Source organism: Lactuca serriola, chromosome 5, assembly GCF_051521515.1.
Source record: "Lactuca serriola cultivar US96UC23 chromosome 5, Lser_US96UC23_V15, whole genome shotgun sequence".
NCBI classification, from domain to species: Eukaryota; Viridiplantae; Streptophyta; class Magnoliopsida; order Asterales; family Asteraceae; genus Lactuca; species Lactuca serriola.
The window spans coordinates 251,986,344-252,002,483 of NC_136412.1; the positions used below are offsets into that span (position 1 = coordinate 251,986,344).

Sequence of the window (16,140 nt, forward strand, 5' to 3'; positions counted from 1 at the left end):
GCTCCTTCAAACAATGAACCCAAAACACACACCCTTACCCTCTCTCTCTCTCTCTCATGATAATAGCTTGATTAAGGTTTCTCTCAGGGTGTTAAGGTGATGAGGGAGGCGGGGTAAAGGACTTAAGGTCCTTTAGATAGGGTGCAAACCCTGAAAATTAAAGTTTAATTTCACGCCCAGCTCCTAGTCGTCGAGTTAGGTCCTCCAACTCGTCGAGTTGACTCTAAAACCCGGGTGGTTATCTCAATTTCTACTCGACGAGTTGGGGCCTCCAACTCGTCGAGTTTCCCTATCAAAATGAATATAAATTAATTAAATTTTATAATGTCCAAATCTGAAGTCTTAGCTTCAGGTTAAGCTCAAAGCCAATAAGGACCCAAGGGAAATGCTAAAAATGGCCATAACTCTCTAATGGAGAGATCTAACAAACAAGTGATCAAGTTAGTGGTTTTTTACTTCCAAATGGCCGCTAACACTGTAAGAATGCCGGATCCAAGGAATCCTTCTCATTCCAGGCCTTTTGCTCCTCAAGCTCCTTCAAATAATGCACCCAAAACACACACCCTTAGCCTCTCTCTCTCTCTCTCAGATGATAATAGATCGATTAGGGCTTCTCTCAGGGTGTTAAGGTGATGAGGGAGGCGGAGTAAAGGACTTAAGGTCCTTTAAATAATGTGCAAACCCTGAAAATTAGGGTTTTCACGCTTAGCTCCTACTCGTCGAGTTGACTCTAAAACCCACGTGGCTATCTCAATTTCTACTCGACGAGTTAGGGCCTCCAACTCATCAAGTTGACCTGTCAAAATGAATATAAATTAATTAAATTTTATACCTGGGAATCGGGATGTTACATAAGCTCCACTTACCATGGTCATATATGTTTATCCCTATAATACAAATAAGAAAAGGGTTAATATCAAATGGAAATCAGTAGTAATAATCTTTTATCTTTAGTTCACTTATCTTTTGATTGTATTCAATAGGCCACTAAACATTTTTAGGTTTTCATTATACCATTATCGTAGATTTCGACCTTATTGAGTCATATGTATCGTCCACTATTTCATTCAACATGTCATAATTTGTTCATTTAGGCTTATGTGATGTTGATATTGCGTCCAATGTGGCATTTGAGATGGTAAGTTAACTGATTAAGATGCACTCTAATGGTGTAATGAGAACTCAAAAAATGTTAATGGCCCAATCAATATAATTAAAAAATAAGTGACCTAAAAATAAAATTGTGTATTATTGGTTATTATTTTATGACATTAACCTATAAACATAAGCAAATTATGTATTATTATTGGTTGTTATTTTAAACATATTCGGCCAGCACAAGGCTATAAAGGCAGCCGACCAAACACGGCAATGTAGCCCAAGCTATCACTAACCTATGTTGACTAAGTGATCAACATGATTAACTAAGTCGCTTACGCTTACTACTAAGGAAGCTTTGCAAAATAACATGCATCATCAAGTCTGCGTGACTGATGTTTGGCCATGACAAAGATTCTTTGTGCGATCCTAAACCAATCTAGAAATTGTTTCGTTAAACCCGCTTCAAATTAATGCATTCACCAACAAAAAGAGAGAGTAGTTGGTGACAGTTTGGTGAGGAGATTTAGGTAACATCCATTGACACTTTATGAAGAAGATTTTGCAACAATGTTCCTTGCCTCTTTTCAGTGGACTATGTCACTTGCTTCACTAGATATATAAAAGGGAAGAGCGATAGGGATTTATTTATTTATAACAAAAAATAGTTAAAGATAGTGAAATCACAAAGTAGGATAGAATTGTCATTTTACAATGAGTAAATGCTTGATTTTGAGTTGTGCAGTCTAAGGTAATGATGAGATTTGAAGCCGAAAACCCATTCCGGAACCGAAGCTAGAATCGAAACTAAACCGGAACTGGTTGGAAACAGATTACTCAAAACAATCATGTTATCAAGTCCATCATTGGCCTAAGATCAGGTATCGGTTGGATCCGATGCTAATCAAGTCTGAGACACAGAACTGAAATTTGTTTTTTTTTCCTAGCATTCACCTTACCTCATTCCCTTCATAAGACAAGGACAAGATGAATCTATTGCCATGTCTTCAAGAGAAGAAATGGCAACAATCGATTATGTTTGGAAGTAATGCGGAAAACACGAAAAACCACAAACACACAAGAGACAATATTTATGTGCTTCGGTTAAGGTCACCTATATTCACGGACATGAAAGGGGTATTCTTTATTCACAAGTTCTCAAACAGAGGTTACAAGTATAATTTATCAGAGCTTTTAGTCACCGAACAGAGCTTTGTCAGAATGCTCTGTCACAATGTTTTGTCACAATGCTCTACCAGAATGCTCTCTCAAAATGTTCAACCATAAATGCTATGTTCTCAAGTCTTTAACAGATTCAATAGAAGGCATTAAACAGAAAGAGTGAGAAGATATGACATCCTTTATCCTATTGCAGCTTTCATGAAGGCTTTGAAATATTTTTGTTCCATTTTAAGCTGTTTTAACCGATTAGTTATAAGTCCGGTTGGCATGATATTTTTTTTCCAAAATGTAGTTCAAGGTTTTCTCTTAAATTAGACGTTGAATACACCTTAGTTGTTTATGTATTGACTGACTTTCGGTTCCAAATCCAATCCGGTTCAACTAGTTCACACCCCAAATCCGATTCCAAACGATCCAAAGTGGTTCTATATCCGGACAACCTAGTATCGTACCCGAAACCGAAGCAAACCAGTTTTCTTATATATATATATATATATATATATATATATATATATATATATATATATATATATATATATATATATATATATATATATATATAACTTGAGGTAGCTCCGATGAATGGATCTTCAAATTTTTTTTCACATCGGCTCTTCGGGGTTTATATTAATTCCCCAACTAATTATTTTCAAGAAAAGATCATGATAGTATGATAATATTTTCTTGAAAATAATTAGTTGGGGAATGAATATAAACCCCGAAGAATCGATGTGAAAAAAAATCTGAAGATCCATTCCTCGGAGGTAGCTCTGTGGAATGGATCTTGAATTTTTTTTTAATACACTAATTTATTTACGATTTTGTCATTCCGCGGAGCTATTATAGATTCTGCGGAGCTCCGCGAAATCCATGTCTATATCCGGAAATCTAATTTTTTTTTACTATATTTTGAAAATACCCCCAATTTTTTTACTATAGCCGGTATTTTCCCTTTTCGATAATGATCATTTTTGTAACTTACATCATCAATAACAATAATAATAATAATAATAATAATAATAATAATATTATTATTATTATTATTATTATTATTATTATTATTATTATTTTATTGTTAATTGAAACAAATTGTATCTATTAAGGTAGAGGCAGAGACGTGAAACCATCAAATCAAAATAAAAATTTAAAAATAAAAATGGACATAAACAAAAATAAAACGCTAAGCACATGACCAAATTTATAATTTAGTCCACGCACATCTATTACTAAAATCTTCCCATCCATCCAGCCATTCGATCGATAATTAAATATTAATCTCTTTGAGTTTTATGTATTGTCTAGTTGTCCAAAAGAATCACAACATGTCTTTCAACCTAAGCAATTTTAAACTTTAAATTAAGAAGACATGTATGCATCATCCTGAATCATTGAATATTTACATGAATGTACATAATGAAGCAATAATGAGCATAAAAGCTTCTTCTGATCGATTTTTATTCTTTATATTTTCTAAACTAAAAATATATATACTACCCCTTATTCCAGAGAAACTTAACAAACTTTAATATTGCAACTTTTGCACTCAACTTGGCGATAAAGATGAGATCGTTTTTAAGTCAAGCCCAATGTCCATTCCATTGTATGCAATAGGAGCATACATCCACATATCATCAGAGCTCAACAACTGAAAACATCATAAAATATTAGGATCCATAGATCAATAATTTCAAAAAAATAAAAATAAAAATAGTATGCAATTAATTAGTTTTTGTTTAACACCTTGATTTGAAGCTGCAAAAACTTCACATACTCAACGGCCTCTTCAAGCATTGTGCTTATATCAACCTTTGTACCATTAGGAACAAGATTTTGTAATATTCTTAAGCGTTCGTTAATTCTTTCTCTTCTTTTCTGCAAAAACACACAGAGAAATTATGTTAATTAGTTTTAAAGTCGCTAAAAAAAATAGTAAATTTAATTTGTGAATTTAGATTATTTACCCGTGCATAGACACTTTGTGGATCAGTTGCTGTCCCTCTACTTGCTCTTGTCTTCAAAATTTGTACCTGTTTTGGCCTTGGACTTATTGAATCTTGAGACCAATTTGAGTCTTCATCAGATCCATATATTTTCATAGTTTGTCCAAAAACTGCATCATTGTCACCTTCATCTTTGTTGTTATTAGAAACAAGCTTCTGACTTTTTCTACACTTTCTCTTTTCCACGTTCTCATACACCTACATATGTCAAATCATTATAAAAAACTTCAAAATAAATTCAAGAGATTAAATAAAGTTAAACTTGCAAAACATTTAATAACTTACATCAGCCATGCTACTAGAACGCTTCTTAGAGCTTGCAGACAAATCATTCTCTTGTGGCCAATGGACCCAAGTTTCATGATCAACCTCATAATTAGGCCAAAATGTAGAAGAAACTTCAAAGGGAGAAGAATTCTGTGATTCGTTTGGAACTGAAAAATTATCAAGCAATTGTGACATAAAATAAGCCTCATCACCGACATTTACTCCATTGAAGGAGTTCCAATCTCCTAACATTGAAGTCACAGATTCCAATTCCATCCTTGCTGAAAGTGGATACAAGGTGTAATTTGTTGATTTTTAAGATGTGTTTTGAACAATGGTTGGAAGAAAAGAAACAGTATGAAAAGAGATATATATAGTTAGTTAGGGAGAGTTGGAAATGATTGGTTTGTTTGTTTAATAATATTATTTGTCATATAGTATATCACATATGAGATCCGTATTTTATAAACTACTATTAAGAGCCAGTCTCAGGGGTTTGTACAGCTGTGCAGACTATTTTTTGGGCTTAATGTAACCTTTCAGAAGTTTTAAATCAGATTAGAAAACATAATTACAAGTGTCGAAAGGGCAATCATTGACAAGGGTATATCTGTTATTTGTTTGACTAGTTATATGAGATTGTGTTAACTGTTAAAGCGAGAGACAGGTATTAGCTACCTATGCATGTTTAATTTATGCAAATGTAAAGCCTTATTTTAGGGAAACTAATTAAACATTGGTTCACAAAGTGGATGAGAAGTTGACCACATGCAAAAGCACAAAATAATTTTGGATTAAAAGCTTGCTAACATGGAAAGAATGTGTAATATTTTGATATATTTGCCAATCATTACAAATCTTATGTCACCAAACTAAAATTCCCCTCATTTGACATTTAACATTCAACCTTTTACTCTCCAAAACCACGTGATGCATGCTTTTTTATAATCAAATGCAATCATCATCAAAGTCTTCTGCTTCCATTTTTTGTTCAAGATAAACATATAAGATAAAGCAAGTCTGTTGTTATTTGATTCTTGTTTGGCTGAAGATTCCAGATTTCTAAATTGTGTAATTTGGGCAAGTTTGGCATTGTGAGCTGTATCAGATCTCCTTTTAGATTTTAAGATACATATAGGACAAAATATATATAAAGGACAAAAGTTTAATTCCTTCAGGTGATTAACATACTTTTAATATAAAGATTAGTACATATGGATACTCAATAGGTCCTACATGATGCAGGAAAAAATAGAACTTATAAAACACTAATTCAACATGTGGGATTATTAAAACCGGGATATTTTAAACAAATAAGCTTTGAATTACAAATTTTGTTGTGTATTTGGACAAGTACAGTGAAACAACCAACTTGGTAGTTATCAAGTAATTTTTTTTACTTATGGAAAGTGATATCTAATCATGGAACAAAGAAAGAGGTTCATTATATGCAGAAAAGTGTCAACAAGAAGCTCCATTTAGTAGTTATCTATAAGACTATAACCAGATTTTACAGCTTCAAAGATATCTATGCAAGAATTTTCTTTGAATATCGATGACAATCAATTAAGCAAACAATATCTATGTATAATTGGGCCAATTAATCAATTCAAGATTCAAAACTGTAAGATTCAATTTTTTTGCATGTCAATGACTATAACATGTATCATTAGGACAGAGATAATAGTTCACATTATTCCTTCAATGATTCAATTGAAGAAAAAAACAAAAGTAGCTCTCAATTAAGATCAAACGAGAGGTTCCTTATTGTTTATTTTTCTCCAATGAGTATGAGATGGATCAAAAAAATAGATCCAATTGGATGTTGAAAGAAAATATCGGCTAGAAGCCTAGAACAGTGCATTCTACATCAAAGTCATTGTCACATTCACATACTAAAAATGAGAGACACATGTTATTCCATCGAGATAAGTTTGTTTATTGAACCATATGTTCCGATTTCGGCTACCAAACATAGATTATATGAAGAAAAAAAAAACACCAGTCTTGCGGAAGAGAAGAACGAGCGAAAACAACGTGCGCCAGATATTCCCGCCGATGTTCCCGGTTGTGAAATCGAAGTCTTCGAAGGGTAATTTTTCAGTTCCAAGACGATGATTTGCTATTTTTGCGTAAAATCCTGCATAGATTGGCATTGACAATGACGGAATAATCGTGGGCTAATTTAAAAACCCGCCAACGCACGATCTTTGACAAAGGAATATAGTAATTACTACTAATGAGACAGAATAAATCATAATACGAGGACGTAATCTGATTAGAACTTCTGCAGGTGGGACCGTGGGAGAATATAAGAATATCTACATCTATGATTCTCTATCTGGTTTGGTGACACGTTTTCTGGTTTATATTCGAGTACTAGGGTTTTATAATCATTAGCATCTGCGAACGCAATGGGTTTTGTTATTCATGCAGCAGTTCCTCATTTTCCAATATGATTTTAAGAACCCCTCATGTATATGCTACATTTTTTAATTTAAATAAACAACACTGCAAAAATGGTTGTGTTATATGTAGAAATTATCATTTTGTCCAAAAAGATTTAGATTAGATTGGTTTGATATATATATATATATATATATATATATATATATATATATATATATATATATATATATATATATATATATATATGTTCTAACTATTTATTGTGTGGATGTATCATTGATTGTGGACCAATCAAAAATTAAAAATAAATAAATAAATAAATATTTTAATAAATAAATAAGAATAATTAAGTAATTTGATAAATAACTTCCATAACTACTCCTTATAATCATGCTAATTACATTGACTTTTAACCTAATTTTTCCCTTATTTATCTGCATCCGTTCTTCTTCCTCCCTCCCCACCATCAGTCGTTTTTCTCATCGTCTCCATCACTTCTTCATCCTCATCGCCACTGCTTCTATTCTTGAACGATTGGAGATAAATATTTTAAATGGGAGGACTACAAAGGTTTTTATTCAAGAAAATATTTAAAAAGTTGAAAATCAACAAAGGAGTGTCAAATCCAAATCGAAAGAAAATAATTAGGTTGACCTAATCTTTCTTTATATCAGTTATCCATACGCATTTTCTTCTTCCCCTGATTTGATTCTCCTCGGTCCTCCTCCTCTTCCCAACAAAAAATGGAACCTGATACAAACGACACATCCTCCTAATTTGAGTCTTTGTTTCGAAGCTCCGCGTATGAAAGGAAAACGAGTGCACACTTAAATTCCAACTTGAATCGTCCAGCTTCAAGGGGTAATCACTACTATGTTTTGACCTAGGGTTTGTTTCCCTCTTTGCATCCATCTCTATTTCTCCGATTTGCACCTGCACGGTATGGACACCCCTGCTTCCTAGCACTGCCAATGCCTTCCGACGACGCCTACAACTCTGGTAAATGTCTCTATTTTTCCTATCTCGTATATGTTCTCTTGTTATGAAATTATCGTGTGTATACATCCAGAAGAAGCAGCCATATACCTTTCATTAATGTGGAAGCTGATATGCATCTAATTTTTAAAGTTACCTAAAAGACGATGGTCTTGTGAAAAGGGAACAACAAGTCTTTTGCTCATACTTTAATGGTAGAAAATTAAGTAAACTTGTTTTTTTATATTATATTTTTAATGGTAGAAATTTTTTTAAAGGTACTTTTTTGTTCTTGATCATTCAGTATAGATTTAGAGCTACCCAGAAATTAGATAGGCTTGGAATGCATGAAAGTGATATACCATTCTTATATCTCGGTTTATAGATGGACACATGTATCTGTAGTATACCATTCTCATGATTCATAATTTTTATATCTTACTTTATTCGATTCCCCTCTCTCTAATTCTATAATTCTTTATCAATATTTGACATTTGATAATTCTATATGTGACAAAAATTGTTTGAGTATTTCAATGTTTATGAATTCACAATTTCTTAAAAGGCACCAAATCTCTATTACTTTTTTGAGGTAGTCTTGGCTCAATGTCATGCTAATTTTGACTTAATGTCCACTGTTTTTGTGATATCTCCATCTCTCAAGTCTAGACACAAAGGCGAGCACCACACCCCACAATCTACGATGAGGTAGATATCATTACTAGATTCCCCACAATTGAACTGTTATGAGATAGAATACTCCTACTGTTTTCTGTTTGACATTACCCTCTTCTTTATATTTTCTAATTTAGTGTTTTTATCAATCTTTCAATTCAATATTCTTTTCGTTATTAGATGCACATTTCAAATTGATGTGTTAAGGGTGATCTAGGTTCCTCTTTTGATAAAGCATTAATATCTTGTAGTTGATAACATTTACATATCATTATGTTAGTTAGGGTAAGGCGCGTATAAATATGAAGAAAATTTGCTTGTTATACCCCTCATCCACAAAACATAAGTTTTTATTTTATTGAATTAGTCTAGATTCTATTACTCAATGTTGATTTTTGAATTGTTTTTTTTATCATGAAACTGAAGACTATAAAAGGAATAAAAACAATACAAGATGCATTTTTCTAATATGTATTCTATCAAAATTAATAAAATTTGTTTTATTATTTTTCATATAAATATATTCTTACATAATTCGATTTTATGGCAGTGCTGAAAAGTATCAGAAATCGCCTTCAAAAGGGTTTTTCTTCGTCTGGAATCGTCTAACCATCAAATCTTTTCAGGAGGGTCGTATTTATATGCAGGCAGTAATCTTCCGGAGCAAGAAAACAAAACTTGTGATCACAAATATTGGAAACACGAACATAGATTTGTTGATTTTTTCTAGAATTGTCAGTTAATGAAGTATGATGCTATTGCCAACATTTTTGGAGTTGCGTTAAATAACTGTGATCGCAAATATAGAAATACGATCATAAATTTTAAAAAATTCTTCCTAATGACTTTTTCGACCTTGCAAATCCTCGATCAACAAATGCAAACGCAAATGTCCAAATATATGATCGCGGAGTTGGCTTTTTGGCACGTTTTGGACACGATTATTCAGTTTAAGCATTCCAAGTCATTGTTCACCATCCTTCTTCAGTTCCAACTCCATTTAGGCTCCAGATATGCATACAACTACTCCCAAAGTACTGCTCAACACGAATTATCTAAAAACGACAAAAAAACGCTAACAATATGGGAATTCTGATAAAATATATAAGCTAACCATTATTTAAACTAATGACATGAAAATGTATAAAATATGATGCTAAATGCTAATATAAACTACCCTAAAAGATGCATAAAATGGCATCCATCAGACCACTAGATTGGATTATATCCCCTTGCACGTTTCATTATATACACCATATGATTTAATGAGTCAAACATCATTCACAAACTGTCCTCCAGCATCAGCACCAACGTCAGCGTCAGCACAAGTGCTAATGTCTACATAGTATCAGTGATAATGTGACCATTTGTATAATAGTCTGATACCTTTTGTGGATTAGTCGATGATACACTTTGTAATCATTGATATATTTGTATTTATAGAATCAATATTTGATTCGTAATCTTAGTGTTTAGGATCATATGTGTAACACCTAATTCAGGTATTAATCAGTTTTGGCCCTTAATATTGAGATTTATTGCTTTTTGTCCCTGATAATGTAAGACTTGGGGAATGAAGGGACTAGTTTTTGCCAAAATCCAGAAGTTGGGGCGTAGCCCATTATGATGGGCATTCCTTTGAGAACATTAGGTGTAATGTCGTAACATGCAAACCCTATTTCTTAGGGTTGCTACCATATTTATTAAACATTATAGCCCAAGATTCTCTCATTTCTCAGCTCGCATTGTCCTTAAAGTTCCATTTAGAAACCCTAAATCATCCCAAGAGAGTTTTAGCTCTTTGTGTGTGTTTTGGTGGGTGTTTGGAGCATATTCAAGAAAGAGAAGCTTGGTGCAAGGTCATTGATCTAGAAGGAGCTTATGGATCCATATTTCCCACTTTATTTTGAACTTGTTTGAGGTATAAAGCTCTGACTATGTTTATGTGAGTTTTGTTCTCTTTTGGTCCCATTAATGAGATCTAGTGGTTTGATACCACTCCAGAAGTTATGAGTTGCCCCTCTTGATGTTTCTGAGGTTTATTATCCATAAAGTTGACATCTTTAGGGTTAAGGACCACCCATGCATGAGCTTATGCTCATTTGGTGATAAAAGGATGCTAATTCTTGTGGTTGGGTCTTTATGGAGCATGCAAAGTCACCAAGTCAGTTACTTTATGGGTTTAGATGTTCCCAAGGGTTAGATCTATAATTTGGACTCCTGGTCTTACGCATTAAGTTCTTAAAGTTGATTTTGGCTTAAGAGGCACGTACGTCGGGCGTAAGTTCTCGTACACTAAGCGTACGTGTGTGTTTCCCCAATCCAACCAAGCGACCCGGTACGCAAGACGTACTAGGATAACGCTCAACATAGCGTTGGGTAGTGGACTTCCCATTTGGGGCCATCTTTTAGACTTTGAGGTTTTGGGCTTTGGTTGGGTTTTGTGCTATTGAGCTTATGATAGACTTATATTATCTTAGAGTCTTGGACTCCTTGTTAGGCTTGCCCTGTTGGAACTAGGAGTGTGTTGTTGGGCTTTAGTGGGCCCAATGGGATTGGGCCCTTAGTGGGGCCATTGTTGGACCTAATGGTTGGGTTTAGCCATGAATAGTGATTAAGTATGGTTTTGGTTTGTTTGACTCAGATCGAAGAGCCGGTTCACAGCAGCTACGAGTGTAGGATCTTTTATCTGTCGATTGAGGTGAGTTTCCTCACTATGTTTAGCGGGTCGAAGGAGCCAATGCTAACCCAAGATCTGTTGTGTTAGATTACTCGTTATCTATGTGACACTTGTATGTGTACGTGATGTATGCTTACTGGGCGGGGCGTGATGGTTATTCTATATGCTAATACTTATTATGCTTATATGAATTGTATGTGGGCGGGGCCCGTTATGCGAGTTAAGGTGGGGCCGTTATACTTAATGGGTGGGACCCGTTATGCGAGTTAGGGTGGGGCCCGTTATACTCAGTGGGTGGGGTCCGTTATGCTAGTTAGGGCGGAGCCCGTTATACTCAGTGGGTGGGGCCTATTTTGTGATATGTATGTATGGTATGTGGTATCTTGGAGAACTCACTAAGCTTTGTGCTTATGGTTTTCATTTTACGTTTCAGGTACTTTTGTTTTCAAAGGGAAGAGCTTAGGATGATTGCAGAGCACACACCACATCTTTATGTATTTTGTGATTTACTCTGTTAACGATAATGTATTAATAAGCTTTGGTTACCTTGGTTTTATGAAAAATTTTGGGTTATATTTTTGGGACGTTACAAGTTGGTATTAGAGCCTTCATTTGAGGGATTCGAACATACTCTCGGGTGTGTCTGAACTCAAACTGAGGATTTGGTAAAGTCTTTTCAAAAAGACATGTTTTTTTTAGAAAAGAGTTTTCTAAGAAAGGGGTGTGGTAAATGCAATCAGCCGAGTCCAAGTAAGTTTTTCCCAAAATACCCATACATGTTATTCGATATGATTGATTTATGGATTTGTGAATCGCATGCTAGTTAGGTCTAAGGATCTGCTCAGTTTCTGCATGGTAGAATGCTAAGAGAGATGTCATCTATGCATATTGTATGAGCTTGTAGACTTGCATGCTAGTTCTCATTATTCAATGATAGATTGGCCTGATATTCAATGCGTAAGGAAGTCGACAACGAGAGTAAAGGTTCCTAGCATGATTTGTGGGGTGTGAGTTTGAATGTTCTCGGGTTAATCAATGGCTCGAAGTGCTACTGCATGAATGCTTCTTGTTTTGTGCTTTGTGGGACTCCTAAGTGATGTGAGTTAGTTGTTAAGTGAATATCTTAAGTCGCATGTAATAAAGGTTGAATAATCTCAGAGTGATGGATTTGACCCTATTGTGCAGCTCTCGTTTGAGTCTAACCGTTGTAGGGATGAGTCTTTTACTTTAAGGATTATCTGAGCTTTGTTGCATGTGATTCTCTTCACAAAGTGTTCTTCAGCAGCTGATGGCAGGGTGAGGCCCGGAACCTAGGAAAGCTGTAACGACCCAAAAATCATAACTAAAAATTTCTTTTTAAAACATTACTAAAACCATATTTATAAAAACGTATCATAAGTCATAACATAACTTTCGAGTATTAGATTCAAAACATAATCTCATTATCAGAGTAAAACATTTCCCAGGCTAACTGACTATGGTGTGTGCACTGCAATCTCTCCGAGCTCCTCTTTTGAAAACTGAGTACCTGAAACCAAAACTGAAAACCGTAAGCACGAAGCTTAGTGAGCTCCCCCAAATTACCACATACCGTACAATAACATATAAAACACATACTGGGCCTTGCCCACTGCATCGGACCGAGGTCCAGACTAACTGGGGCCTTGCCCCCTGCATCGGACCGAAGTCCGGAAACTGACTGGGACCTTGTCCCCTACATCGGACCAAAGTCCGGACTAACTGGGGCCTTGCCCCTGCATCGGACCGAAGTCCGGACTAACTGACTGGGACCTTGTCCCCTGCATCGGACCGAAGTCCGGACTAACTGACTGGGACCTTGTCCCCTGCATCGGACCGAAGTCCGGACTAACTGGGGCCTTGCCCTTGCATCGGACCGAAGTCCGGAACTAACTGAACAGAACATAACATAAACATATCAACTAGCATGAACACACATATACTGCATACTGCATCGGGCCGTAGCCCGGAACACATAACACATAAATCCTGTCTGAGCCACGAAGACATCAAACATACTAACTACTGCATCAGACTAAAATCCGGAAACTACTGCTAGCTAAACGGGCCGACATTGTGGCCTTAGACCCGTTCCTACTGGAAGGAAACTCACCCGAACTGCTGAGCTCTGCTGATAATCCTCTGGCTGCTACTCGACAATCCCCTGAGCCGCTGCTCCTCTAGCTCTCCGAGCTATCAATATCCATATGACACTTAGTCTGACAGTCCTCTAAAATTCAACTAAGTCAACTCTGGTCAAGGTCAAAATCCTGGTCAAAGTCAACCTTCCAGGTCAACCCTACTCGCCGAGTCCACCTACTGACTCGCCGAGTTCATATGCTCAGGATCCTTCTATTCGCGACTCAACTCGCCGAGTCAGTCCATGACTCGCCGAGTCCAACTATTTCCGAGTCCTGACCTGTCCAACTCGCTGAGTCTCCACCCGACTCACTAATTCGAGTTTCAACTCGAAGGGTTTGGGGTTTCGCGACCTGACTCGCCGAGTCCAAGAATAGACTCGCCGAGCCCAAGGCAATCTTCAACCAACTTGTCGAGTTATTCTTCCAACTCGCCGAGTTCATGCCTAACTTCATCCGACTCGACGAGTTGTTCATCCCACTCGTCGAGTTCCTCCTCATCTTCATGCTACTCACCGAGTCCACTCGAAGGACTCGCCGAGTCCATTCAGATCTACATACATGCAGAGGACTTTTGAGTCATGCATAGACTCCAAACTGTAGATCCACTCTTCTAAAGCCTATTCCTTACGTAAAGTGGAAAACTTTACGTGTAGCTAACGAGATCTAGGCTCAAATCACTATAAACTAGGGTTTGAGACAAAGGGGCTCAACAATCAACCTATAGACTGATGCTTTATGATTCTCTAGGCCAAGATACACATAGATCTGAAGTAGCAACTTCAGATCTGGGCTTCTAACTCGAAATGGTTCATAAACTTGTCCTAAAAGCCCCAAATCCCATGATAAAGGTTGATCTATATGCAAAAGAGGGAAGGTAGCGACTCATTACCTTCAAATGCTCTGGAAGACCTCACAAACTCTGGATCTACTGCCAATTCTTGAATCCCCAATGTGTGCCTTCTTCCTTCTTCCTTCAAATCACCCAAAATGGAAAGAAAGCTTGAATGAGAAACAATGGAGGCTTAGGGTTTCTGGTTCTGGACTATAGGGTCGCAGATGAGCCCTAGGGAAGAGAATAAGATGCTTAAATAGGGTACCAAGTCCAGAAATTAGGGTTTCCTCGTTCAGACCCAACTCGCCGAGTTCACGAGCCGACTCGCCGAGTTGGTCACTTACTCGATCCCCCGGATCCCGCTCCGACTCGTCGAGTTCCTCCCTGGGCTCGACGATTCCACTCCTTGACTTAAGGTTTCTTTCCTTTTCTTGGACTTTCTGATCTTGGGTGTTACAAAAGCATAGGAAATGCTTCAGTGGGTTTTGTTGCACTGTTTAGCGGGTGCTTGGAGTATTAGTTTGAGAATGTGACTTGGAGGATTCAAGATGATTCTTGAGGAAAGTATGGATAGGTGTGGAAGGTAGTATTGGGCCCGTACTACTGAAGGCACAAGATCCATACTCAAATCATGGAGAGTCTTGGATAATCTAGGAAGTCTGTGGGATGAGGGTTCTTGGGTATGTTCTGATCTTTTGTATGTTGTCTTTCAGTATGGCGTTGAGCACTCAGTAAAAGGGTTCAGATTCTGGTTCCGGCTTAGGTGCAGGTAGTGATTCGATCGACGAGTGGATGTGGGAGTTTATCACGTCGGAGGTTACCCACGATATTTTGGAATGGACTCTTGTGATCTTTGGTTCAGTCAAGGAAGGGATACTGGAGCTCTTGGATGGTCGTCTCGGGGCCTTTCAGACCGATATTATAGTAGGGCAGTTGGGGGCTCTTCCGGAGCCCACGGCTTGTGGATCCTTAGAATCCTTTAGGAAGGAGAATCATATTTCTAATTCTCGTCATTTGGGATTGGAGGTGGTTTATGCACCATGTTTTCAGGAGGGTCAATCCCATGATTGGATTGCTGCGGAGGTTTTGCTGGCTTTACGTGAGGAGTTACCCAACATCATTGGGCGTGTCACTGACAGATTGGTTGCCAGGTTCGAGGCTCAGACCTCGGACGTTCAGGTGGTTAATGGGATGGTCAGATTAACCATGGAGCGGGAGATTGGTTCGTTTTAGCATCTAGGAAAGAGGAAATGGACCCATGGTCTGGCTCGGCAGTTGGAGCAGTTGGACGTTGCCATATATAGTGTTAGAGACCCAAGGGACCTTCATGGTTGCACGAAGGACGTAGGGTCACATGAGGACGTGCATAATAGGTCTAAGTGCGACAGGTACGAAAAAAAGGGCCACTTCTACCAAGAATGCACATTGGAGGTAGAATTGTGCCATCGTTGTCATCAGCCAGGTCATATAAGGGAAAATTGCCCATGCTCAATGGTTAGGGCAAGCATTATCTAAGTGCGACAGGTGCTTTTTCGGGTATGTTGTCTTTTGTTTTCATCTTGTTTATTGTAAGAATTTATATTACCTGGGAAATATGTATTGGTTTGGGGTAAGCATTATCTTTGGTTTGGTTCTCTGCTATTGTCTAAGTTATATAATCAAGAATTGTTATATGCCATTTTGCATGTCATGAATCATTAGTAGGTCGTATCTTGTTGAGAGGGTTTCAAAGTGTTCGGTTGCTATCCCGGGTCTTTTTCGAGATCAATTGAGAGGTCGTGTTTGGAGGGTTGTTGGGTCAAAAATATGGTTTATACTTTGCTTTTCTAGGAAAATATATTTTTATGTAATGTTGTATGTGTT

The 16,140-nt window shown here is 36.9% G+C and overlaps 1 protein-coding gene across 1 annotated transcript; it reads right to left on the minus strand.

Moving 5' to 3' along the window:
- Positions 1–3,544: 3,544 nt before the first annotated feature.
- LOC145051565 (transcription factor bHLH84-like) lies at positions 3,545–4,887 on the minus strand. The gene is made up of 4 exons (XM_078999478.1): positions 4,566–4,887; positions 4,242–4,478; positions 4,021–4,152; positions 3,545–3,925 (listed from the first exon to the last, which is right to left on the minus strand). The coding sequence occupies exons 1-4, from the start codon at positions 4,821–4,823 to the stop codon at positions 3,824–3,826; spliced, it is 729 nt and encodes a 242-aa protein (XP_078855604.1). The 5' UTR covers positions 4,824–4,887; the 3' UTR covers positions 3,545–3,823.
- Positions 4,888–16,140: the final 11,253 nt, after the last annotated feature.